At 40.4% G+C, this 25,689-nt stretch overlaps 1 protein-coding gene across 1 annotated transcript in view; it reads right to left on the bottom strand.

Annotated features, from left to right (window-relative positions):
* LOC136945819 (presenilin-associated rhomboid-like protein, mitochondrial) overlaps window positions 1-20,832 on the bottom strand; it is a 67,970-nt gene extending 47,138 nt beyond the window's left edge. Inside the window, exon 1 of the mRNA XM_067239894.1 lies at window positions 20,776-20,832. Within this exon, the coding sequence (XP_067095995.1) occupies window positions 20,776-20,825 (50 nt within the window). The 5' untranslated portion in view covers window positions 20,826-20,832. The remainder of the gene's footprint in view (window positions 1-20,775) is intronic.
* Between the last annotated feature and the right edge of the window lie 4,857 nt (window positions 20,833-25,689).

The raw sequence follows: 25,689 nt of genomic DNA, 5'->3' as shown, positions 1-25,689 counted from the left end.
GTTATACCGTTGCTGCGGTATGAGCTGTTTTCTGTCTCATCAAAGACAGAAAGTGCAGGAATCCCTCAGGTTTTACGCTGCGGAGAAAGTATTGTATTTTCCGGACTATACGTCGCTCTGGAATATAAATCGCATCAGTCAAAAAATGCGTCATGAAGAGGAAAAAAACATATATAAGTCGCATGTATTTCAAAATGTATAAATCCAAGACCAAGAACATTTAATCTGGAAAGGCAAGTTATTCAACTGCACAATAGCACACAGAACAACAGGCTGAATAGGTGTCCAGTATGTTAACGTAACACATTAACAGTTATTCAGCTACACAATAGCATAAAGAACATGGGAGGCTGAATAGGCTAAATTAACATAAGCTAGCGAGTCCAACAAGCAAGTTACCAGTAAGCTAGTTCACCAAACTCCTGATCTCATTCCACATCATTGAATCCGTTGAACTCGTTGGTTCATGTCAGTCAGTATGAATTAACATTTAAAAACATGTTAAATTATATATATTTGATATATAGGTCGCACCTGACTATAAGTCGCAGGACCAGCCAAACTATGAAAAAAAGTGTGATATATAGTCCGGAAAATACGGTAACCTTCCGGTTGGTGCGAGCAAGCAGTCAGTCACCACCAGGTGTATAGCATAGCCGAAGGAGGTGCACCTCTGGAACCTTTCCCTGCAGAATGGGAATTTTTTTCGGGTCTTCAGACGTCCACGGATGAAGAAAATACAACTTGTAAGACATGTTTAACCCTTGTGTTATCTTCGGGTAATTCTGACCCATCAGTCATTGTGACCCACCGTCGTATTGCGACAACTTTACCGCATACAAAAACAAAGTGAAGCATTTTCTTTTAACCGTTGAGCTGTCTCAGACCCCCCACATTGCAAATGTTAAAAGAAAATGATTTTTATTTGTTTTTGTATTGGGTAAAATTGGGTAAACACAACGATGGTTCGTTATGAACCTTTGGGTCATGTGACCCGAAGGCAGCACAAGGGTTAAGAGTGGTTGCTCAAGGAGGCAATGTGTATTAGTGATGGGTCGTTCGTGAACGATCCGGCTCTTGAAGGTGAACGTCGGGAGCTGGCTCGCATATCTGAAGAGCCAACTCTATTTTTAATAGATTAATACAGCCTATAAAAATGAAATGATTATGAAATAATGAATTTTAATTGTATTTAAATAATTGACTAATTCAAAGAACAACAAAAAAATACTTGTAGGCTTAAAGGCGCACACGATCATCCTCACATTCTGTTCCTGTCAATCCTGCATGAGGGAGGGCCGAGCCAACTCACACACAGTCAGAGAGTAGTCAAAACTTGGAGGAGAGCCATGACAAATCAATGCATTTTTTAAGATATGTGGTTACGGTCGAGTATGATTTCATTTCATAATTTAATAAAAATTGTTTTCACACCCATCAGTCAATTCATAGTTAAAACATGTATTTTTTAAAGAGCCGTTCGGCAGCCAAAAGAGCCGGCTCTTTTTGGTGAGCTGAGCCATACGAGCCGGCTCACGAAAAAGAGCCGGAATGCCCATCACTAATGTGTATGATATCCCATCTACGGGAGCACCACCCGTGACTATTCGCAAAATTCAAGATAACAGTGTCTTGAAATGAACATTTGCAACAAGTTAAGAGAGTAAGCGTGTTTTGCACTGGTCAAATACACTTTGAACAGTACTATTGGCATGCTACTGACTGAGGCAGATAACATGGCTAATTACTAAGCATCAGCTAGTTTTACGTTACACTACACCAGAGCCATAGATAAATATTTTTCTGGGGAAGAGCAGATTAGCCTACTACAGGTCTCTCAAATCTCACGCATTTGCTGTGGGACTCACACATTTCAACAATTTCTCACGCTGAGAAGCGCAGATTTCTGCGGGGTAGATAGTTGTCTCGAGTTATACAGAGTTTAAACCCAGACAATAAGAAACATGGTGTGGTTCTCTCACGCCAAACTTTTGATAAAACTTGAGAGCCCTGCTCCTACATTTCTGCGATTTAGTAAAAAAAACAACTAAGAATTTGACTATTTAACTTGACATGTTTACTGCTGTTAACATTTTTTATATGTTGCTTAAAAATTATATTGTGTTCAACAAAAATATTGTGTTCAACAAAAATATTTTAGAGCTGTAATCGCAATATCGCAGTGTTTCTCACACATAGACTAATTAGTGGCGGTGCACCACAGAATCAACACTGGCCGCCACATATTGGGTTTCGTTTTTTTTATGCTATTTAAAGGGGTCGTTGATTGCAGAACTGAATTTACCTTGTCACAGTTGAATAACGACAGTTCAGTGGGTAAAATGGACAGTGAACACCAAAGTCCATTGACACCTCTTTCCTATGCAAATCTCACAATTAAAAAATGTAGCTGTAAAACGGTAGGTTTTGAAAAAGCCACTGAACTGACGTCAGTTCGGTGGCTCCACCTTTTTGGGCTCTGGTCTTTTTGGGCTCTGCTCTGGTCTGGCTCTGGAGGAATTAAATCATCCAGTTAACATGAAAGACATTCTCAGTAAGTTACCTTTCAAATTGCAAGAAAGATGGCAAATTAAAGCTTTTGAACTACAGGAACGTAATGGCCAAAGGGCAAAGTTTTCAGATTTAGTAGAGTTTGTGAGCTATCAATCCAGAATCCTGTCAAATCCATTGTTTGGAAACTTAAATCTCACACAGGCAAGAAGGGCCAGCTCATCACACAGGGTTCATACACATTTTGACCAATGGATTTCCATGACTTTTTGTCGGAGAAATTTAGAATGTAAGGTTATATTCTGAAAATACTGGTGCTAGCATTCCTTTGTCAGTATAGAGCCCTCTCCCCACATGACCTATAGATGACACTAGGCTTACGTAAACCAACTGACCTAGGTTGACCATTATCATACTAGAGGTGCAATAAACCTTATCTGTGTTGAGTGAATCATATGGTCAAGCCTAGGGTCGGAGAACTCTGTAAGTTTCCACGTGCACGCGCACTCTGTCTCTGGGATCGATCATATTGACAGCTGATATGCAGGGGAGTAGACTTCTCACCAATAAATGGTCTTACCTGAAGACTTGTGAACCAGACAAACTTTGTAGCACAATGGCGTGTGATGTTTTTGTCTCCTTGTGGGCCAGCCACAAGAAATAAAGCTTTCTTAAACTTGTTCACCGACTGACTGTGCAATGCTTGATAGATTAATATTCCTGACACTTTTCCATCCCTTTTCAATGACTTTAAACCAAATTTCCATGACCAAACTTTTTGTGAAATCTTGGTGTATACGTTAAAAAGTTATCAAATGTAGTATTTAAACAAACAATGAGAATTCCAAAGCATACAGTATACCTTAAATGACACAAATGAATGAGAGACAACAGTTGATTAAAAAAATTAACATTTATAAATGTACTCTGGTTGACAGGCATTCATAACACTGACACATCAATAAGAGCTTTAGTATGTAGTAGCATCCAGCTAGTGCACACATTGCTTTCTCTTTTTTAGTGCAAAATTTAACAAAATGTTGAGTTGGCAACTAACTCTTTGACCATTAATCAACAAAAACAATTTCACATTTAAACAGGTTTACAAAACAACATTTGCATAACAAGTGCTTTCTTTTTGTGTTTGACTGACACACACACACTTCTGTCCCCTTGAGAGGCTAGTGACAGAGAATAGCTGGTGGCAACCTGACCAAGTTGTAATGAGAGAAAAAAAGTGCTTTCTTACTGTCCTCGGGACCTTAATTGAACAGTCACTTGCCAGCTTAGTGTTTCATTTCTGTAAGCTTCGCTATCTGCTTTTCAATCTCCAGCAGAGATACCTTCTCTTTTGCAGTTCGGCGGAAGCTGTTGGATTTGGTAATGGTCAGTTGGCTTGTAGCTTCTGCTTTCTCAGCATATTCATCTGCTGATTTCTGAAGTGCGCTAATATCAGTCTCCATTCTTGCCCTCTTCTTTTTCAAGTCATCCAGCTCATCTGTGAGGGCCTTTCTCTTCAGGTCAATTCCTTGCCTCTCCTTTCTCTTCTCTTCATCCAGGTACCCATGGTACTTCTGCCTGGCTCTTGCAGCTAAAAGCAACAGTTCTTTGGTGATCTCTACCTTGTTTACGCCCCCAACAGACCTGACATGGTCGACAATGAGCCTCTGAGCCACCAGGACATCTCCTTCTGATTCTCTACGATCATTTCCTTGTTGATTGAGAATCCACGCTCAACACTGGCCTGTCCATGAGACAGGACAAGCTGTACCTTCACCACATCCCACACTCTGGAAAATGATGGTTTCGACCCCATTGTCTCGTACAGGAGGGTGTCCACCTGGTCTGTCTTGGGGTCAAACTCCCTGAAGTTGGCCTGAAGAGCAGCTGAGTCACAAAACTCACTGAACTCTCGGAGGATGTCATCGCACACTGACTCGTCTACATGTTTGGCCTCAACAAGTGTGTGCAACATTCTTCTCATTTGGGGCACGCACAGATCCTTGGACACGGCCATGCGTCTTGGGTCAAGGCACTGCATGCTTCTCACCAGTTGGTGATGCACTGGACCCTTTTTTAGCAGCTACTCAGTGAGCGTGATCAAGAGTTTCTTACATTCCATCTTGATCTCCAGCACCTGGCTCTCTGAAATCTTCTTGGAAGACTTGAGTTGGTTTAGGGTGGTTTCTGCTGCAAATCCAATGTCAATCTTGGAAGAGTCTTTGTGCAGACTGCTGTCCTGAAAAGCAACATGAAGGAGCTTCAGTGTGGAGATGGCCTCCCTCAGGGTGTTTTCCTTCAGAAATCGTCCCATGAGCCCTTCAAATATTGACATGAAAATAATGATTAATTTCAAATATTTAACATTTTAATTTTGATCACTCTTAATTGTCAAATTCACAAAATAATAGTGTTAATAGTGTGAGTATGATACACTGTCTGATCAGACACGCCAAACAAGTGAATAGTACCCAATTCAAATAAATTTTCTAGATGCAGATTAACTCAAATTAACCCTCATTACACTAGAAGACGGACGGCCCCTCCCAACCCACCTTTTACAATGTGGCGGTGTTGTATTAACCTATTACATTTATCCAACATATTACTCCAAGACTAATTGAAATTGTCAAAATGTTACAATACATTTAAAAGCCAAAATAGAATGTTCTATTGCAATGCTTAAAACAAATATGAACATGCATGCCTTCAAAATATGTTTATGCTTACCTTTCATCAGTTTTCACCATGTTTCCCTTCCTCACTGAGGAAGGGAAGCATGGGTTTGTCTGTTTGGTAGGTGGTGAGGAATGGAGTGACTTCTCTTGCAACGCTATTGAAGATTGCCACTTTCACGGTGAAGAGAGGATCTGCACAGCGGTCCTTCAGAACCTCAAATGACTTCACCTTTGGATTGGGTAGTTCACCTTTTCCTACCATCTCAATGTAGGCTTTTACGTGTGGCCAGAGCAGCATTCCTCGTTCCGACACGTTGACATTTTCGATCCATCGGTGATTACAAAATCGAAGCATGTTGGTGCTGCAACCAGTTGCCGTCACAAAATCTTCGAGACGAGCAGGGAACCGTGGAACAGCCAGTAAATGCTGGAGAGTGTGTGTTCAACTTCCCAACCTGTAGCTTTGCATCCATCTCTGAATGCGTTGTGGAGTATACACTACCGTTCAAAAGTTTGGGGTCACTTAAAGATGTCCTTATTTTTCAAAGAAAAGCACTGTTTTTTTCAATGAAGATAAAGTTAAATTAATCAGAAATACACTATACATTGTTACTGTGGTAAATGACTATTCTAGGTGGAAACGTCTGGTTTTTAATTAAATATCTACATAGGTGTATAGAGGCCCATTTCCAGCAACTATTACTGTATGTGTTCGAATGGTACATTGTGTTTGCTAATTGCCTTAGAAGACTAATGGATGATTAGAAGGAGTAGAATTAGAATGCCAAAGGTCTGCAATGTTGTAATTGCTGCAAATGGAGCATTATTTGACGAAAGCAAAGTTTGAAGAACAAAATTTATATTTCAAATAAAAATAATTATTTCTAATAATAATAATTAACCTTGTAAACGTCTTGACTATATTTTCTATTCATTTTGAAAGTTACTTGATAAATAAAAGTGTGAGTTTTCATGGAAAACACGAAATTGACTGGGTGACCCCAAACTTTTGAACGGTAGTGTATGCAACCCACATGAACCAATGTTGACAAGCGACTTTCCCACATCCTTTTGCACACTCTTTTGGAGTATTTCGAACACTTTCCAGTTCACATTCGGGCCGTCCATAGAGATTTGGATAAGGTTGTTGAATCCAATCTCTGACAGCAGGTTGGTCATTTTCCCAACGACATCAAGGGCAGATGAATGGCCCATGAACTCAGAGACAATGTATTTCGTCTTCACATCGGCGCCATCCCATAGCCTCACATGCTAATCCATCTGTTTGGACTGTAAATGGTGGTTCAGGCTTTCGTCAAATAGCATAACATAGGCCCTTTGAGTCATCACGTTGGACAACGTGAGACTCTTAAAGTGGGGAGCGAGTCTGAACGAGCAGAGATACACGCATTTTCTTTCGCCACAAGCAAATTGTTTTGCATTCTGGCTATCGGGGAACACTCTTTGAAAGAGCAGGCTGGCATCTTCGGATGATTTAAAAGAATAATGAGAATTAGCCACCTTCCGCTTGTCCCAAGCGGAGGAGTTCAAGTATCTTGGGGTCTTGTTCACGAGTGAGGGAAGGATGGAGCGCGAGATCAACAGGCGGATCGGTGCGGCGTCCGCAGTGATGCGGGCTCTGCATCGGTCCGTCGTGATGAAGAAGGAGCTGAGTCGAAAGGCGAAGCTCTCTATTTATCAGTCGATCTACATTCCTACCCTCACCTATGGTCACGAACTGTGGGTAGTGACCGAAAGAACGAGATTGCGAATACAAGCGGACGAAATGAGTTTTCTCCGCAGGGTGTTCGGGCTCTCCCTTAGAGATAGGGTGAGAAGCCCGGTCATCCGGGAGGGGCTCAGAGTAGAACCGCTGCTCCTCCACGTCGAGAGGGGCCAGTAGAGGTGGCTCGGGCATCTGATAAGGATGCCTCCTAGACGCCTCCCTGGTGAGGTGTTCTGGGCACGTCCCACTGGGAAGAGGCCCCGGGGAAACCCAGGACACGCTGGAGGGACTATGTCTCTCAGCTGGCCTGGGAACGCCTCCGGGTCCCCAAGGAAGAGCTGGTGGAAGTGGCCAGGGAGAGGGAAGTCTGGGCCTCCCTGCTTAGTTTGCTGCCCCCGTGACCCGACCCCCGGAAAAGCGGCAGATGATGGATGGATGGATAGCCACCTTCAGTGCCCACATTACCTCCGCAGTTAGGACTTCATTTTTTGTCACAGCATCGGTTATCGACCCGTTTGGTAGCCGAAGAGAGAGACGTGCTGCTAGGCATAGCAGTTGACCTCGCTGTGGTGAGAAAGCCGGTGATGGGTGCTGCTGTAGCTTTGCTAGCAGCAGTGCTCTGATGTTTGATACCTTTGGAATGGCTAGTTCATGCCGCCTCTCCCATGTTTGAAATGTCAAATGATTTTCTACCACACAACCGACATTTAGCTTGTCCTGGGTCTTTGTCTGTTGTAACCCACATATATCTTCCCATTCTTAGCCAAGCATTGTTAAATGTACACTTTCCTGGCATTTTTTAAGATCCCGCGGGCTTCCCTGAGTTACTGTTGCTATGGCCATCAAACTTTTCAGTTAGTATGAGAGCGTATGCCTGCTTATATTTTGAAAGTATTTTTTTTTTTAAAGCATGTGAATTATTTAAAACTCAGCGTAAATGAACAACATGAAAATATGATTATAACAACTTTCCATGACTTATGCACTTTTCCAGGCCTGGAAATAACCATTTTAAATTCCATGACTTTACCAGGTTTCCATGACCGTACGAACCCTGATCACAGGCAAGCAAGCCCATCCTCTCCAAGGACAGGAGGCCCAAAGGTGGATACAGTGGGTTTGCCACCAGTGTGGAAACGGTGAGTAAAGAGTGTTTGCATTGCAAGGAAGACCATCATCTCAGTTCATGTCCGCAGCTGAAAAAGAAAAATCATGAGGAAAAACGGGAGTTCTTAAGAAAAAAGGGAGTGTGTTTTGGATGCTTTGAAGTTGGTCACATGAGCAAAGGTTGTCAAAAGACCTTACCTGTCAAGTGTGTTCTCTTAAGCACCCAACGGTCCTATATATCAACAACTAGAGAGGGTAGGGTGTGCTTGCTTGCGTCGGCTGCACAGGGGTCAGTTTTTTTATGAAATTTTTACAACTGATATTTCTGTATATTTTATATAAAAATGTGTAAAAATTGACCTAATCTCTAAAAAAATGTTTTTCCCTTCTCCTGATATTTTCAGGCATTTAGCCTACTCATATGCATTCATTCATTAATAAAGAACCCCCTTTGAAGATTATTCTACGACGTTACCAGCAGTAGAAGATGGAATCGTGCTTCAAACAGTACCATCTGCTAACTGAAAATATGCCACCAAAAACGTAAATAAGCTTGACATTTATTAAGGGCAAAATCCCTCATTCATAAAAAGCTCACTGGTAGCGATCATTGTCAGTAACAACGCAAAATGCGATATAGCCCTGTGTGGAGAAGCTGCCCTGGTAAATTGTACTAGGCCTACTACAGTACAGTACTAGACTACTGCTGTGTTCGTCTTGGTAGCGATTGCGTTGGTTGAATTGGATTTAACGTTCCGTTGTACGGTTTAGGCTGAAATTAATTATTTTCATGAACAGATTGACAAAGTTTAGGCTGTGGTAATGAAGTTCAGGTTAGTAGTCAGATAGTTTCAACTATTGAAAGACTTGATTTAAGTATGGGGAGTGCCGAACATGTTCTGTCGCCGTTTGACTTCCTAAACAGCTGTGGAGATGTTTTTGTTAGCTAATAGTGTGTCTCGCGTAGGCTACAGCGTTGCAGTGAGCTACACTGGTTTGAAACCACAGATAATAGTAATGATAATTTCACCAACAAATAGTTTACTTGTAATATAATGTCATAATAAATCCTACAACAAAAATGTATTTGTGAAGAATGTTTATTTTAACGATTGAAAACAGATGCATCATAGACCACTGTAGTATGTGTTGCCCGGGCAACAAAGGCTAATGTCATGATGCTAATACTTCAGTGAAATATTAGACTACTGTTTCCCGAAAGTAGATGTACTTCCTTAATAATATCAGGTTATATTGTACATTACACATCACAATTGTGTGTCATATCACAAAGTCAAATGAGTAAATAGTTATCACCCTGGCCTCTTTGCTTGTGGCGTTTCTGCAGCTGCCTTGCAGTAAAGCAGTTAGCCAAGCTATCTCTCAGAAGTTAACGAGCTGCTAAACGTATGTTCTGCTAGAGGTAGCCACGCGAGTTTTTGTGACGTTAGTGATGTAAGTAGCGTCATTGACTGTGGCTAGCAAGTAAGCCACCGTTAGCTTCACTTTTTGCCACAAAAACCCAATTTCTACTTAAACCGTGCAACGTAAATAAAAATTCAAGCAACTCAATCGCTACCAAGACGAAACTTTTGACACCTAGGTTGTCTATGTAGGCCAAATATTGACTGAGTTTTAGGGGAGCAAAAAAAAAAAATATATATGTGAGAGAACAAAGGTTGTGCCCTTGCCGAAGGCAAAGCACACCCAAAAAAGAGACCAATAATCAGAAAAGTGAAAGCTCAAAAGATATGGCTGTGAAAACGTATACACAAATCAAACTAACGTGTGGAGTGATACTGGGGCCGGTAACTCAGAATGCAAACTTGCTATTGTCCCTGTGAAAGTCAAAATGAAAAAAGGTGATAAGTTGATTAATACCTATGCTTTTATGGACCCAGGAAGCACTGCGACATTCTGCACATAGTCCTTACTCAGGCAGTTGCAGACCACGGGAAGCAGAACAAGTATTCTGCTTAGAACCATGAACAAGGAACAGGTCGTAAAGACGTCCCTGGTGACAGGTATGGAAATCAGTGGTCTTGAAAGCAATGAGTATCTGGAACTCCCCGAGGTGTACTCCCACACTGTGATTCCTGTGAAACCTGAAATATTCAATATCAGGAGGATGTAAAGCAATGGCCGTATCTCCATGAAGTGAAAATTCCACACATTGAAGCGGAAGTCAGTATGTTGATTGGGAACAACGTTCCTAAGGCTTTGGAACCGTGGATGATATTAACAGTCAGGGAAATGGTCCTTACGCAGTTAAAACCACTCTTGGATGGACGGTCGACGGGCCGCTCACAAAGGGCACTGGCAAGGTCATCACAGAAAACAGGATCTCTCTGGTGAAGATTGATGAGTAAAGGCCGATTTATACTTCTCCGTTTTTACGGAGACGGACACAGGGAACGCCTTCTCCGACGAGGAATTCCCTCTCCGTGCCCTCTCCGAGCCCCTCTGAGAGCTCTACGTGCACCTCCTGATTTTCCTGACTATCCGTCTGTCCGTCCGTCATTTTACGGATACCCCTTGGCTGTGATTGGTCCATATTAAGAACAGCTTGCGTCAGGGGCGGGGTTGCCGTGATAAACAGGACGAACAGAATCCTTTGACTGCCATTGCTGTAAGTTTTTACAATTAATATTTCAGCTAAACAGTACATGTAAATCAGCATCTGAATTAAAATGTGACGAGAAATGGGCAGTGTAGTTGCTGAAAATGTGCGTATTTTATTCATGAAACGGCTAATTTGTACATTTGCTCCGATTTCTCGATAACCTAGGTAAATAAACACTCAACGACGACTTACAAAAAACCGTTGCGCCACCTACTCTTCTGGCGGTGAATTGTTTTCAGCACCCACAGCCTTCGGAGTACTATAAATTCAACCAATCCGTCCGACTCCGTCTGTCCGTAACGGAGTCAGAGAAGTATAATTCGGCCTTTACTACAACAACAGCTGAAACATGATTTCCCAGAGCGTCAGCATGAGGAGCGCTTAGAGATGTCTCAAGAAGACCATGAATTCTTGAAAAAGGTTTCTAACTCAGTACAGTTGAATGAAGGGCATTACAGCATTGGTTTGCCTTTGAGAAATGACAACGCTGAGTTCCCAAACAACCGCTGTCTGGCTGAGCAGAGCCATAAGCTTGAAAAGAAAACTGCTAAAGAACACACCATTTCATGAGGAATACAAAAGATTCATGGCTGACAATTTAAGGAAAGGTTTTGCTATCCAAATAACACCACAGGAGATGCAAAAGAAAACCAAGACGGGAAACACATGGTACATACCTTATCATGGGGTGTATCACCCAAAAAAGCACAAGTTAAGGGTAGTGTTTGATTGTGGAGCTACTTACCAAGGTCTGTCACTCGATTCTCATCTTCTACAAGGCCCAGATCTCACCAACAGTCTTACTGGTGTCCTCACAAGGTTTCGGCAAGGAACTGACGCCTTTATAGCTGATGTGGAGGCCATGTTTCACCAAGTCCGAGTACCTGACGAGGACTCCGATCTTTTAAGGTTCTTGTGGTGGTCTGATGGAGAATGGTGCAAAGATCTTGAGGATTACAAGATGGTGGTACACATCTTTGGTGCCACATCATCTCCCAGCTGTGCAACTTTTGCTTTACAGCAATGTGCGAGAGACAACATTGCCAACTTTGACCCAGAAGTCACAGAGACTGCTCAGACACTTTTACGTGGACGACTGCCTAAAGTCTATGAATTCTGAGCAAGAGGCCGTTCTACTCGCCATAAATCTCACCAGGCTGTGCACTACTGGTGGTTTTAAGCTGAATAAATGGATCAGTAACAGCAAGTCGTTGCTTCTCTCCATCCCAGAACAGGTCCTAGCACAAGAGATAAAAGATCTGGATCTGAATCAAGACGCATTGCCCATTGAAAGAGCTCTTGGGGTGCAATGGTGTATCCAGTCCGATTCGTTTGTCTTCAAAATCCATCTTCAAGACAAGCCACTTACCAGAAGAGGAATCTTGTCTATGGTGAGTTCCATATACGATCCTTTGGGTATGTTGGCACCAGTCATCCTCTCTGCAAAGCAGATACTACAGGAATTATGTGGACTAAGGCTTGCTTGGGACGATCCCATACCAGAAAACCTAAATCAAATGTATTTGTATAGCCCTTTTTACACGCAAGCATGTCACAGAGGGCTTCACATATGCCCATAGAACTGCCCCTCAACCAACCTAAACCCTCAAGGAAGACAAGGAAAAACTCCCAGAAAAACTCCCTACCAGAAAACCTACACAGGAGATTAAGGTTAAGCTGGCTAACTGACCTGTCCCAACTGGAGAAGTTCAAAGTTAGGAGATGCCTCTTGCCAGAGAACTTTGGTACCCTCACTTCAGCTCAGTTCCATAATTTCTTGGATGCGAGTAAAAGTGGTTATGGCACTGTCTCCTACCTAAGGCTTCAGGATGATGACATTACATTTACATTTAGTCATTTAGCAGACGCTCTTATCCATGATGAGCACAAAGTTCACTGTGCCTTTGTTATGGGCAAAGCAAGGGTGGTGCCATTAAAACCCATCACCATCCCAAGGCTTGAGCTCACAGCAGCTACCATGGCTGTACGAATGGATAGAATGCTGCAGTCAGAACTTGAACTTTCTTTGATGCCTTCAGTCTACTGGACGGATAGCACATCTGTGCTGAAGTATCTGAGAAATGAAACCTCTAGATTTAACACTTTTGTTGCCAATAGGGTGACCAGTATCCGTGCTTTATCTGACGTTACACAGTGGCGTTATGTCAGTGGCACTGAATCCTGCTGATTGTGCGTCCAGAGGCATATCAGTCACTCGTTTCCTGAGTTCAGTGTGGATTCAAGGTCCTGAATTCCTGCAACATCCAGAAACTGAGTGGCCTCGTTCGTAAGAGCAGAACGAGAATTGCGAGAGTCTATTCAAGATCTGGACAATCTCAAGATTCATTCCACCTTGCGTAAGAAAGGCATATCATTGACATTCAACCTGCTGGGTCACACCACGGTGAAATATGGGAGAGGCAAATAAGAACAGTCAGACGCATTCTTGGAGCTTTAGCCACGGAACAGACTCTGGACAAAGAGGGATTGAGCACGTTGCTTTGTGAGGTAGAAGCTATAATTAATGAAAGGCCCATCTCTAAAGCTTGCAATGACCCTCTGGATCTGGAGCCTCTCACACCAAATCACCTTCTCCTTAAAGGAAAGCCTTCATTGCCACCTGGAGTATTCAACTTGGAGGACTGCTACACCAAAAGAAGATGGCGCCAAGTACAGTACATGGCGGACCTCTTTTGGAAAAGGTGGACAAGAGAATACCTGCCAGAACTGCAAGAAAGGCAAAAGTGGACTAAAAAGGAGAAACTTTGTTGCTGGCGATATTGTCCTCATAATAGATGACGCTGCTCCCAGAAACTAATGGGTCATGGGCCGAATCACACAAACCCTGCCTGACAAAAGAGGATTTGTGAAACAAGTGCAAGTTCAGACCAAGACCAGCACCTTGACCAGGCTCATCACCAAGCTTGCTCTGCTCCTTGAAGTTTCTGACTGAAGATCTCTCTCTCTCTCTTTCATCTTTTCTACATCTGTATCTCTCTCCCTCACCTATACTGATTTACCATCTGATATACCAGGCACCATCTGATATACCATCATGGACTGCGTGCGTTTTGGAAGAAGATTTTTGATTTTTTTAACATAGGAACAGATGAACTTGAACTATGAACTTGAACTATGAGATGAACTATCAAAAAAAAATATTTGAATGTTGTAAGTCTGTAATACCTGAAGTGTGATCTCAATAAGGATATGTTTAGAATTTTGGCTGACTCCTATCCCTTACGTAAAGAAAATGTATTCACCAATATATGACTTGAAATATATTGTAATATATTAATTTCTATTACATATTCCAATATATTATATATGGAAATACATGGGATAATATATTGATGATAAATATATATAAATATATTATACACTATAATATATATTCACGTAATATATTGCAATACAATATATGGAACATGAATATATCATTTATGTGGTTATATATCCCAAAATATATGCAATTACAGGGCTCGACAATAACGATGGCCCGGGGCCAGAAAAAAGTAACGTCGGGACAGTTAAACTAGCAACTCACTGGCCACTGCAAATTATTGATTGGAAAAAAAATTGCATTGTGAAAGTTAACATCCTTCATATGTTTTGCTATCTGCTAAATGAATAAATAACTTTGCAGCTCGTGGGGCGCACAGTTGGAAAATCAAGAGTTGAGTAGTGAGTGACAACTGGTTGTCAAATTGTAATTCTCTAATCTCGATACATTTTTTAACAACTGGCGCGAGACTGGCGCGAGACAATAAAGTGAAGATGGCAGCAAAGTAGCGCTACGAGCTCGAACGGAAGCAACTTTTTTTATGGAACGAAGATGCACTGTGTCGTCTGTCGTATCTTCCCGTCTAAAGCACACAAAAGTGGATATTTTTACAGAGGCACCGACAATTTTCGAAAACAATACCTGACCAGCCATGCTAGCAGACAGCACATGGTTTGCGTGACAGCTAAGTGGATGGTTGACAATCCATCTTCGAGGCCGTTGACCATGCTGGTCAGGAATTTAAATGTAGATGCCCATCGTGTTATTGCACGACTTATAACAACGGCATATCACGTAATTAAGACGGGCCAGCCATTCGTCTCGTTCCCCCAGGCTATTGAACTGCAGCAGAAGAATGGTGTCGACTTGGGTACTTAGTATCATACTGATGAAATGCTATGGAAGCTTTTATATATTAGCATTGAAGGACAAGAGGTTTCAGTTTCAGCCAGACAGAGTTGTGCAGAGATGGCTGTCAGCAGGGAAGAGAGCACGTCATGTTTGAGGTTAAAAGTCAATTGTTTTGCTGACTATTACCTTTTTATTTTTCATCACTAGAAATGTGATTTCAGTTTTGTTCTTTTTATATCCAGGATGTGTTTAATAAATGGTTAAACATGTTAACAGAATAACACAACTTATAAGTCCTTGGTTTTGTTGTAACAATGATAAATTACAACTTTTGGAGGGGGGGCCAGTAAAAACTGTCTTGGGGCCAGTAAGTTTCAAACCCACTTGCCCGAGGGGGCCAGTGCCAATTTTTTTTTTTATGTTGAGCCCTGAATGATGTATTTTTAAATAACCACCATAATGTATGCCGCTGTATATGGGAAAATGTATGGGTAATATATAGTGTCACATGTATGCTTCATATATGGTAGAATATATTTTAAATATATGGAAAATGATATGGAAAGATATATTGTACAATGTATGTGTACATATATGAGAACATGCACATACAATGTACGGACATAGTGATATATACATTTACTTTTAGCAGACAATCTTATCCAGAGCGAGTTACAGTAAGCATAGGGAAATACCAAGAGGCAAGTAGGGTGAATTGGCTTGCCCAAGGACACAGCGTCATTTTAGCGCTGCCGGGAATCGAATCGAACCGGCAACCTTCTGATTAACAGCCCAATTCCCTAACCGCTCAGCCATCTAGAAGGTATTCCAATAATGTTGTCAACGGCAGTATTTCAAATGGAATCGCGATTCAAACAGTACCATCTGCTAACTGAAAATATGCCCCCAAAGTACACCCCCCTGAAGTACCCTGCAAAGTTTCACCTTGATATGTGAAAATATGACTGAATTACAGCTGTTTAAGCTTGGACCAAGTCTGGCAATGCTTGCCATAGGAGAAACGTCTTATTTTATTATTCAGTTACTGAACCCAGACTTGGGAATGGCTCAATTGGATGAGAAGTTTTGCTGGTAAACAAAGGGCTGCAGGTTCAATTCCAGACAGGCATTTTTTTTGTTGTTGACAGAATAGTTACTAGTCTTCTGGGTAATCCCGGTGTAACTATCTATTATGTCAATTTTACAACATTTTGCCATTTTGAAGGAGGAATCCACCATTGCTGCTTGCAGCTATATTTTTTTACATATATTTAAAATATATTCTACCGTATATTAAACATACATGTGACACAATATCTTTACATATATTACCAATACATTTTCCCATATAAATCGGAATACATTATGGTGGTATTTGTACATATAAAATTGCATATATTTGGGGATTTATATAAACACATATATTATATATTCATGTTAAATATGTTGCAATGTATTATAAAATATAAATATTATATCCCATATATGGAAATATATTGCCTAATATATCACATATTTTCCAATATACTGCAATATATTTTCCTTCCGTAAGGGATGTTTGTTTTGCAATTGTACTATTTGTGTACAGAACAATTAGGGGCCGGAATGTTGGGGTTATGTTTATTATTATTATTTATAGTTATGGAATATTGGGATAAAAATTAAATTAAGTGTTTTGCATTTATCAAAACTTAATTGAATAATATTTTTGTTGGTATTTGGATTTGCTTGTGTAATGTTAAGCAATGTGGAGATGCGAAATTGAGTTGGCCACGGTCCATTTTGACAGCTGACTGCAGCACCTGACCTAGTAGAGCTAATTAAAGCAGTCTAGTCGAGTCACTCATTTATGGAAGCAAATCGTGACCAAAATTAAAATGCATTTGCAGAAATGCTTTTTCATTTTAAGAATGTGTATGCATTATTTGACTCATAAATGAAATTAGTAATCAATCATCCTATTTGCATTTTAATTTTCTTCTTCAAGAGTGCTCAACCTTTCAGTTAATTAAAATGAAAAATAAATAGACATTTGAGATTTAATTTTCAAAACATGCCCAGCAAATAGATACCAAAATTCAATTTGAAATGTAAAATTTGAAAATTAAAATGCATTTGCAGAAATGCAAAATGAACGAAAAAGCATTCTGAGCGGCGAAGCAGAGTGACGTCAGTAGCCGCTCTTGTTCATCTCCCTGCTGACCGAGCTACCCATCTTGTTCGGTAGGGGGCGGTGTGCACATCTGCATTGCATTGCATTGCAAGTGTGCAGGGAAATTGATTGAATTGCCGGGTCTTTAGAGCAGCGTTCCCCAACCGGTGCCCACCGGTCCGCGGACCGGTACCGGTCCATGGGTCATTTCGTACCGGGCCGCACAAAAAAGAATTAATAACATTATTTCCTTTTAATTGATTATCAGAGTCTGAAAGACGTTTTATTCTGAAAAATGACCGGATTCTCTCCTTCTCCGCGGGCCTTTTCCCCTGAGCAAAAAAGCTCTGCAAAGACGTTTGTTTACTAATTTTTTAGCAAGTTTGTGGGCTTTATTGAGCGGTATCATGCTTCTCTTTCTCTTGACACATGACAAGTGATAGTTACCACTCAATGAAGCCTGTTTGAGACAACAACTCTATCGGTGTTTTGGATGAAGGCTATCCTGAGATTGCCACTAAAGCACTGAAAACCCCGCTTCCATTTCCAACATCAAGCAGGATTTTCTGCCGTGACAGAAATCAAACAATCAAACAAAATTATGGAATAGGCCTAAACTGGATATAAGGAACGCACTTCGGGTGTCACTATCGTAGCTTATAGTCTCGTTTACACACAACAGTGGGACTGACACATCGAAAGCTAGCTAGTAACAATATAACGATGGAAAACCAGGCTAAGAAACTTAAATATGGGGCTGAAAAATTAAGATACAAAAATACATCACATTCACTAGACATGGTTTTGTCAATCTCCGCGCGCTCACATTAGGTGTGGAAGTCACTAACTAGGATCACATCAAACCCAGAATGTGCATGCATTAGCAGCGCAGCTGTCCAGGGCCTATCTTTCCTCCTAGTCCGTCCCTGCCGGTCCGTGAAAACATGTCTTATATGAGCGGTCCGTGGCGCAAAAAAGGTTGGGGACCGCTGCTTTAGAGGACGCATCACAGATCATGGCGCTCCCTCAAATTGTGCAAACACTGTTAGAATTAGCTGAGCAGGTAGAATCTAATAATATATCTGAGTCTGATGCCCGTGACCGAGTAGAACAAGTCATAGAGAGCTTGGCTGCATACTCTGCTGTCACAGATTTGGCTGCATACTCTGCTGTCAGATTTACACATGCTCTGCCACTGTTTTAGTCATTGTTTGACATCAAGTTGCTCAGTCTGTGATGCGTCCTCTAAAGACCCGGCAATTCAATCAATTTCCCGGCACATTTGCAATGTAATGCAATGCAGATGTGCACACCGCCCCCTACCGAACAAGATGGGTAGCTCGGTCAGCAGGGAGCTGAAGAAGAGCGGCTACTGACGTCACTCTGCTGCGCCGCTCAGAATGCTTTTTTGTTCATTTTGCATTTCTGCAAATGCATTTAAATTTTCAAATTTTAAATTTCAAATAGAATTTTGGTACGTTCATTTTGCATTTCTGCAAATGCATTTTAATTTTCAAATTTTGCATTTCAAATTGAATTTTGGTATCTATTTGCTGGGGCATGTTTTGAAAATTAAATCTCAAATGTCTATTTCTTTTTCATTTTAATTAAGTGAAAGACTGAGCACTCTTGAAGAAGAAAATTAAAATGCAAATAGGATGATTGATTACTAATTTCATTTATGAGTCAAATAATGCATACACATTCTTAAAATGAAAAAGCATTTCTGCAAATGCATTTTAATTAGAATTTTGGTCACAATTTGCTTCCATACTCATTAGACTAGTTGGCAGGCATGCAGCCAAAAGGATTTTTGTCCGCAACAAGCGCTACGTTTTTGAAACAATGGAAATCGTTTGATCCACTGCTGTTTCGCACATCCAGGTTGTTCGAACCATCTCAATTCAAGGTACAAAATTCATGTTAATCTTTGCTGCAATAAATCCCTGTTATCAACCACGAACCATCCGACTGTCGATCCAGTGCTTAAAGCGCGTCAACCTAAGGCTGGACTAGGAAATTGACTTTACACCCTATTCGGAGACCTTAAGGAAAAGTGTGAAATACCCCAAAAACCCAGTCAATCACCCCTTTAAAACAGGCAGCAAATTCGTTCAGCTCCAGTTCCTTTCCCTGCTCTCCCTCCGTCTCTCTGTCATTCACGCGTCTCTCTCGCATACAAACACACAGCGCCTCCCCTGTGCACACCGCGTCGTTCTCCATGAAAACGAGATCATCCCTGGAAGCGTGGAAGCTTGGCCTATTTGGTGCAGAGAAGACGGCTGGCAAAATTCACAAGTTCACGAAAGGTTGGTATCTCGTTAACACCTTTACACAATCACACATTAAAACATGCTATACAAAATATTTTATATTCTGAATACAATGTTGTCAGTGTGTTAATGTTGGAGTCCCGACCCTTAGCAAACAAGTGATTGCGCCTTCTTTATAAAGTTAACTAGTCGCAAGTTTGCAGTAAAATACAGTTGGGTTGTCGAGGTCAAAACACAGCAGCTGTGAATCAAATAAACGTATAAATAATGTTATGTCTTTTTTTTTTTACTCTTACACTGAATGTTTGCTGCTTCAATCCAGATGAGTATTAAAAAGTATTTTCTGCGACTGAAAAAAGCACGTTTAGAGGATGAGGACCATGTCTCGCTCTCTTAAGGGTGTTAGGTGTGTAGATTTTTGGTACCGCGTGTGGATGTTGTAGAGGTAAAGACATTTGAATGGGGTGTGAATTTTGGGTTGGGCGTGTGGATTTTGTGAAGGTGTGAATAATTTTTTATTAATATTTAACATTATAAAGTTCTGTGTAACAAATTATTAACGAAGGAATTATTTTGAACCCCCACCACCACAAAATGCTTTCTAATCTGTGGGAAACACTGTACCGTGAAACTGGTATTTTTTCTTAAGGTTATCATACCATCAAAATCTGATACTGGCACATGCCTAGTAAGATTGTATCTCAATATTTACCTTTTATATGTTATATTTGCACTAGGCAATACCAGACATTGGCATGGTAAAAAAAAACATCTTCAGATTTTAATGTATGACACATCATTTGAAAATTTACAATCTGCACTTTCACAATCTGTATAAAAACTGAGAAATTAGTTGGCCAACAACCGCCCCTTTTCACCAGAGCATGTCACATATTGTAAGGGAAATTGAGTGGTAGTTTACATAAATTACTATGGCTGAATTGTTAATAGGCCTATGTATTATTGTTGTGCAGTTGACCTGTATTGATGTAGGCCTACTGTTGTTATTAATGATATCTGCTATTATGATATTATTGTTGCACCGTGCCTGGTACGAGCTGAGATTATTATTATGCCTGGTATACAGCCGTAACTTGACTCTATGCACAGAAATACTGTTAGAAGTACAGTTCCTTCATGCAATTCACGTTCTATGCACTATTTGTAGGGCTTTGTCGGATATTTACAACTGATAAATGAATCAAACATAGGCTAAATGTAGTTTCATGAGGTTGAGAGCGAACCGATCAGTACGGTCCCCTTAGGCTACAGGCACCTTACGTAAGCATTAGCCAGGCCAGTAGTCAGTTTTTTAATACCAGGACAAGTCACCACGTATTTATTTGTTGCCAACGGTTTATAATTAGCTACTGTAGCTAGTTACTAGAATACATTTACTTGAGAGGGCTGTGCAAAACGATTCAGTCGTCAGTAGTCCGTGTTTCTTATGACTATTTGACAATTTGTTACCTAGTTAATTCAGTAGACATGAATTGCTTTTATAAACCCGGTCAAAAAAAATACTTGTCAATGAGACATATTTGTATTATACATTAAATGTTATACATACCTGTTTGCTGGATTTATGTAATTAGTAGTCATTCTTAAAATGCATCCCATCAACGCCATTTTTCAACAGGGTCCAATAGAGCTCCGGGAGTTGACGTCACGCAATCCCAGCATGCACCGGTCATCGCCATTTTTGCAGGAAAGTTTGGAGCCAAGTGGAGCGCCAGAGTGTACATACATACAGTTAGGTCCATAAGTATTTGGACATTGACACAATTTTCATCATTTTGGCTCTGTATACCACCACAATGGATTTGAAATGAAACAATCAAGATGTGCTTTAAGTGCAGACTTTCAGCTTTAATTTCAGGGTATTTACATCCAAATCAGGTGAACGGTGTAGGAATTACAATACATTTTATATGTGGCCCCCCCCTTTTTAAGGGACCAAAAGTAATTGGACAATTGGCTGCTCAGCTGTTCCATGGCCAGGTGTATGTTATTCCCTCATAAAGGGAGTTCGTTATTTCATTGACAAGGAGCAGATAAAAGGTCTAGAGTTCATTTCAAGTATGGTATTTGTGTTTGGAATCTGTTGCTGTCAACTCTCAATATGAAGTCCAAAGAGCTGTCACCATCAGTGAAGCAAGCCATCGTTAGGCTGAAAAATCAAAACAAACCTATCAGAGAGATAGCAAAAACATTAGGTGTGGCCAAATCAACTGTTTGGTACATTCTTAAAAAGAAAGAACGCACTGGTGAGCTCAGCAACACCAAAAGACCCGGAAGACCACGGAAAACAACTGTGGTGGATGACAGAAAAATTCTTTCCCTGGTGAAGAAAATCCCCTTCACAACAGTTGGCCAGATCAAGAACACTCTCCAGGAGGTAGGCGTATCTGTGTCAAAGTCAACAATTAAGAGAAGACTTCACCAGAGTAAATACAGAGGGTTCACCACAAGATGTAAACCATTGGTGAGTCTCAAAAACAGGAAGACCAGATTAGAGTTTGCCAAAAAACATCAAAAATGTTTAGTACTTAGTACTGCTAGTTTATGTACCCTTAGTATAGATAGTCCACATATAAAAATTTTAGGTATATGTTTATTGTATGCACCTTCCTGCCAAAGCAAATTCCTTGTCTGTGCAAACTTTCATGGCGAATAAATCCCATTCTGATTCTGAAAAAAGCCTGTACAGTTCTGGAACAACATCCTATGGACAGATGAGACCAAGATCAACTTGTACCTGAATGATGGGAAGAGAAGAGTATGGAGAAGGGAAGGAACTGCTCATGATCCAAAGCATACCACCTCATCAGTGAAGCATGGTGGAGGTAGTGTTATGGCGTGGGCATGTATGGCTGCCAATGGAACTGGTTCCCTTGTATTTATCGATGATGTGACTGCTGACAAAAGCAGTAGGATGAATTCTGAAGTGTTTCGGGCAATATTATCTGCTCAGATTCAGCCAAATGCTTCAGAACTCATAGGACGGCGCTTCACAGTGCAGATGGACAATGACCCGAAGCATACTGCGAAAGCAACCAAAGAGTTTTTTAAGGCAAAGAAGTGGAATGTTCTGTAATGGCCAAGTCAATCACCTGACCTAAATCCAATTGAGCATGCATTTCACTTGCTAAAGACAAAACTGAAGGGAAAATGCCCCAAGAACAAGCAGGAACTGAAGACAGTTGCAGTAGAAGCCTGGCAGAGCATCACCAGGGACGAAACCCAGCGTCTGGTGATGTCTATGGGTTCCAGACTTCAGACTGTCATTGACTGCAAAGGATTTGCAACCAAGTATTAAAAGTGACAATTAGATTTATGATTATGTTAGTTTGTCCAATTATTTTTGGTCCCTTAAAAAGGGGGGGGCCACATATAAAATGTGTTGTAATTCCTACACCGTTCACCTGATTTGGATGTAAATACCCTGAAATTAAAGTTGAAAGTCTGCACTTAAAGCACATCTTGATTGTTTCATTTCAAATCCATTGTGGTGGTATACAGAGCCAAAATGATAAATTGTGTCAATGTCCAAATACTTATGGACCTAACTGTATATACCTACATACATATTATACATAGTTTAATTTGCTGCCTATTTAAATAAACGTTGATTCAACATGGTGGATAGCTGCTGTGCGCTGGGATGCCTGAACCATCGGGGAAAAGATAAAGGGAGAGTGTTCTGCCCATAATATGTTTTTGTTCTGTCCATAATATGTTTTATGTATTGGGTTACTTTTGAAACTTTTGTATGTTCACGTGATTTAATGTGTTTGAAATGAGTGTACAGGAAGCAAAGCATGTTTGGAATGTTTGGATGTTTGAATGTAAACAAACCAGGCATCGTTCACATAGCAACTATCAACTGTCACATACCAAAATATCAATTTTATGTATTTTCAATCTGTTGTGTGAATCTTAAAGAAAGCAATGACTGTAAGTTTTACACGATCATAATATGTACATTACCTAAATACAATGTGTTATATTGTGACTTTGATGATGATTTTGGATGTTGTAAATAGTCAAACGCAATTGCTGCATATCAGTTATGTATGTATTTTATAATTAAGCATTTTTCTATTTTCTATTTTTTTTTCGTAGTTTCACTCCGTTTCAATGTTGTCAGCTTGACTAATAGTCAATAAAGGAGCAAGAAGGCTCATTTTCCTGGCTCTTGAAAAAGGAGTTTGGCTCGCTGTTGAATCTACATTGACGCTAGGAGGCACAACACGTAGAGAGAACAGTACAGAGAGCATTTTATAGGATTCCTAAGATCCAGAGAAAAGAACCCCATAATTCCTGACAACCACCCATGGCTTCAACTGAGGATCATTCAGTCTCTTGAAATGACTTATCTGTAATAAATTTGTAATGGCATATTTGTGATGAAAAGTGCACTGATATAATGTACGTTAGCCAAAGTTAGTAGCTAACCGTTGACGAACGTTACAGACTAGCTAACGCTAGCTAGCTATACAAGTTATAAAACTGACTGCATTAACGTTACACATAGCAATTTGTAGCCGGTAGACTTCAAAGCTGAATATTCATCACTAATCCAGTTGATTGTGTCCATTTATATCCCTCCGGGCTTTTGTAGGCTTTCAAAGACTCTCCAGAGTAGGACGAATGAAAGTTGATAGAGAGTTGTAAATATCTTAATTTTTTCACGTCATTTCATTCTTCAGTCAGTTTGACAGTATAACCTTCAAATGCAACCCTTCTGTCTGCTTTTTTCTCAAGTAGCTTTTTCGTTTTTTCCATTAATACTCCAATTGATAACTAGAGAGGGTACAATTTCTGGGGAAATTGTACGGTGTGCTTGCTTGCATCGGTTGCACAGGGGTCCGTTTTTGGATGACATTTTTACAACTGATATTTCTGTATATTTTATATAAAAATGCATACTTGTTATTTATAAAGATTACATAGATTTAAAAGATTTTTTTTGCTGCTCATTTACAACTGAAAATACGAGTGAAGTGTAGAATGAAATAGATGTCTTCTCATTTCCCCTGCAAGAGGCAGTCTCATCGTTGAATCAACGAATACATTTGGCAGACCGGTGTAAAAATGGACCTAATCTCTATGACTTAAACGTCCTTTTAACTTTTCCCTTCTCGTGATATTTTAAGGCATTTTGCCTACTCATATTGCATTCAATTCATGAATAAAGAAACCCCTTTGAAGATTATTCTACGACGTTACCGGCAGTAGAAGATGGAATCGCGATTCAAACAGTACCATCTGCTAACTGAAAATATGCCCCCAAAAACGTAAATAAGCTTGACATTTATTTAGTGGAAAATCGCTTTCATAAAAAGCTCACTGGTAGCGATTATTGTCAGTAACAACGCCAAGTGCGATACAGCCCTGTGTGGAGAAGCTGCCCCGGTAAATTGTACAGTACAGTAGATTACTGCTGTGTTCGTCTTGGTAGCGATTGCGTTGGTTGAATTTGATTTAACGTTCCGTTGTACGGTTTAGCCTGAAATTAATTATTTTCATGAACAGATTGACAAAGTTTAGGCTGTGGCAATGAAGTTAAGGTTAGTAGTTAGATAGACTTTTGATTTAAGTAAGGGGAGTGCCGAACATGTTCTGTCGCCGTTTGACTTCCTACAGCTGTGTAGATGTTTTTGTAGTGTCTCGCGTAGGCTACAGCGTTGCAGTGAGCAACACTGGTTTGAAACCACAGGTAATGATAATTTCACCCACAAATCGTTTACTTGTAATGTAATGTCATAATAAATCCTACAACGAAAATGTATTTGTGAGGAATGTTTATTTTAACGATTGAAAACAGATGCATCATAGACCACTGTAGTATGTGTTGCCCGGGCAACAGAGGCTAATGTCATGATGCTAATACTTCAGTGACATAGTAGACTACTGTTTCCGAAAGTAGATGTACTTCCTTAATAAAATCAGCTTATATTGTACATTACACGTCACAATTGTGTGTCATATCACAAAGTAAAATTAGTAAATAGTTATCACCCTGGCCTCTTTGCTTGTGGCGTTTCTGCAGCTGCCTTGCAGTAAAGCAGTTAGCTTAGCTATCTCCCAGAAGTTAACGAGCTGCTAAACTAATGTTCTGCTAGAGGTAGTCACGCGAGTTTTCGTGACGTTAGTGACGTAAGTAGCGTCATTGACTGTGGCTAGCAAGTTAGCCACAGTTAGCTTCACTTTTCGCCACAAAAACTTAATTTCCACTTAAACCATGCAACGGAACGTAAATCCCAATAGAAGCAACTCAATCGCTACCAAGACGAAACTTTTGACACCTAGGTTGTCTATGTAGGCCAAATATTGACTGAGTTTTAGGGGGGCAAAAAGAAATACAAATAATAATAATATATATGTGAGAGAACAAAGGTTGTGCCCTTGCCGAAGGCAAAGCACACCCAATTATTAGTATAAGAGTATAGGGTTTCAGAATGTTTTGGTAGTAATTAAG

The sequence above is a fragment of the Osmerus mordax genome, chromosome 7 (assembly GCF_038355195.1).
Source record: "Osmerus mordax isolate fOsmMor3 chromosome 7, fOsmMor3.pri, whole genome shotgun sequence".
Lineage (NCBI taxonomy): Eukaryota > Metazoa > Chordata > Actinopteri > Osmeriformes > Osmeridae > Osmerus > Osmerus mordax.
The sequence above is the reverse complement of the archived record's forward strand: the minus strand, read 5'-3'. Positions and strand labels throughout refer to the sequence as shown.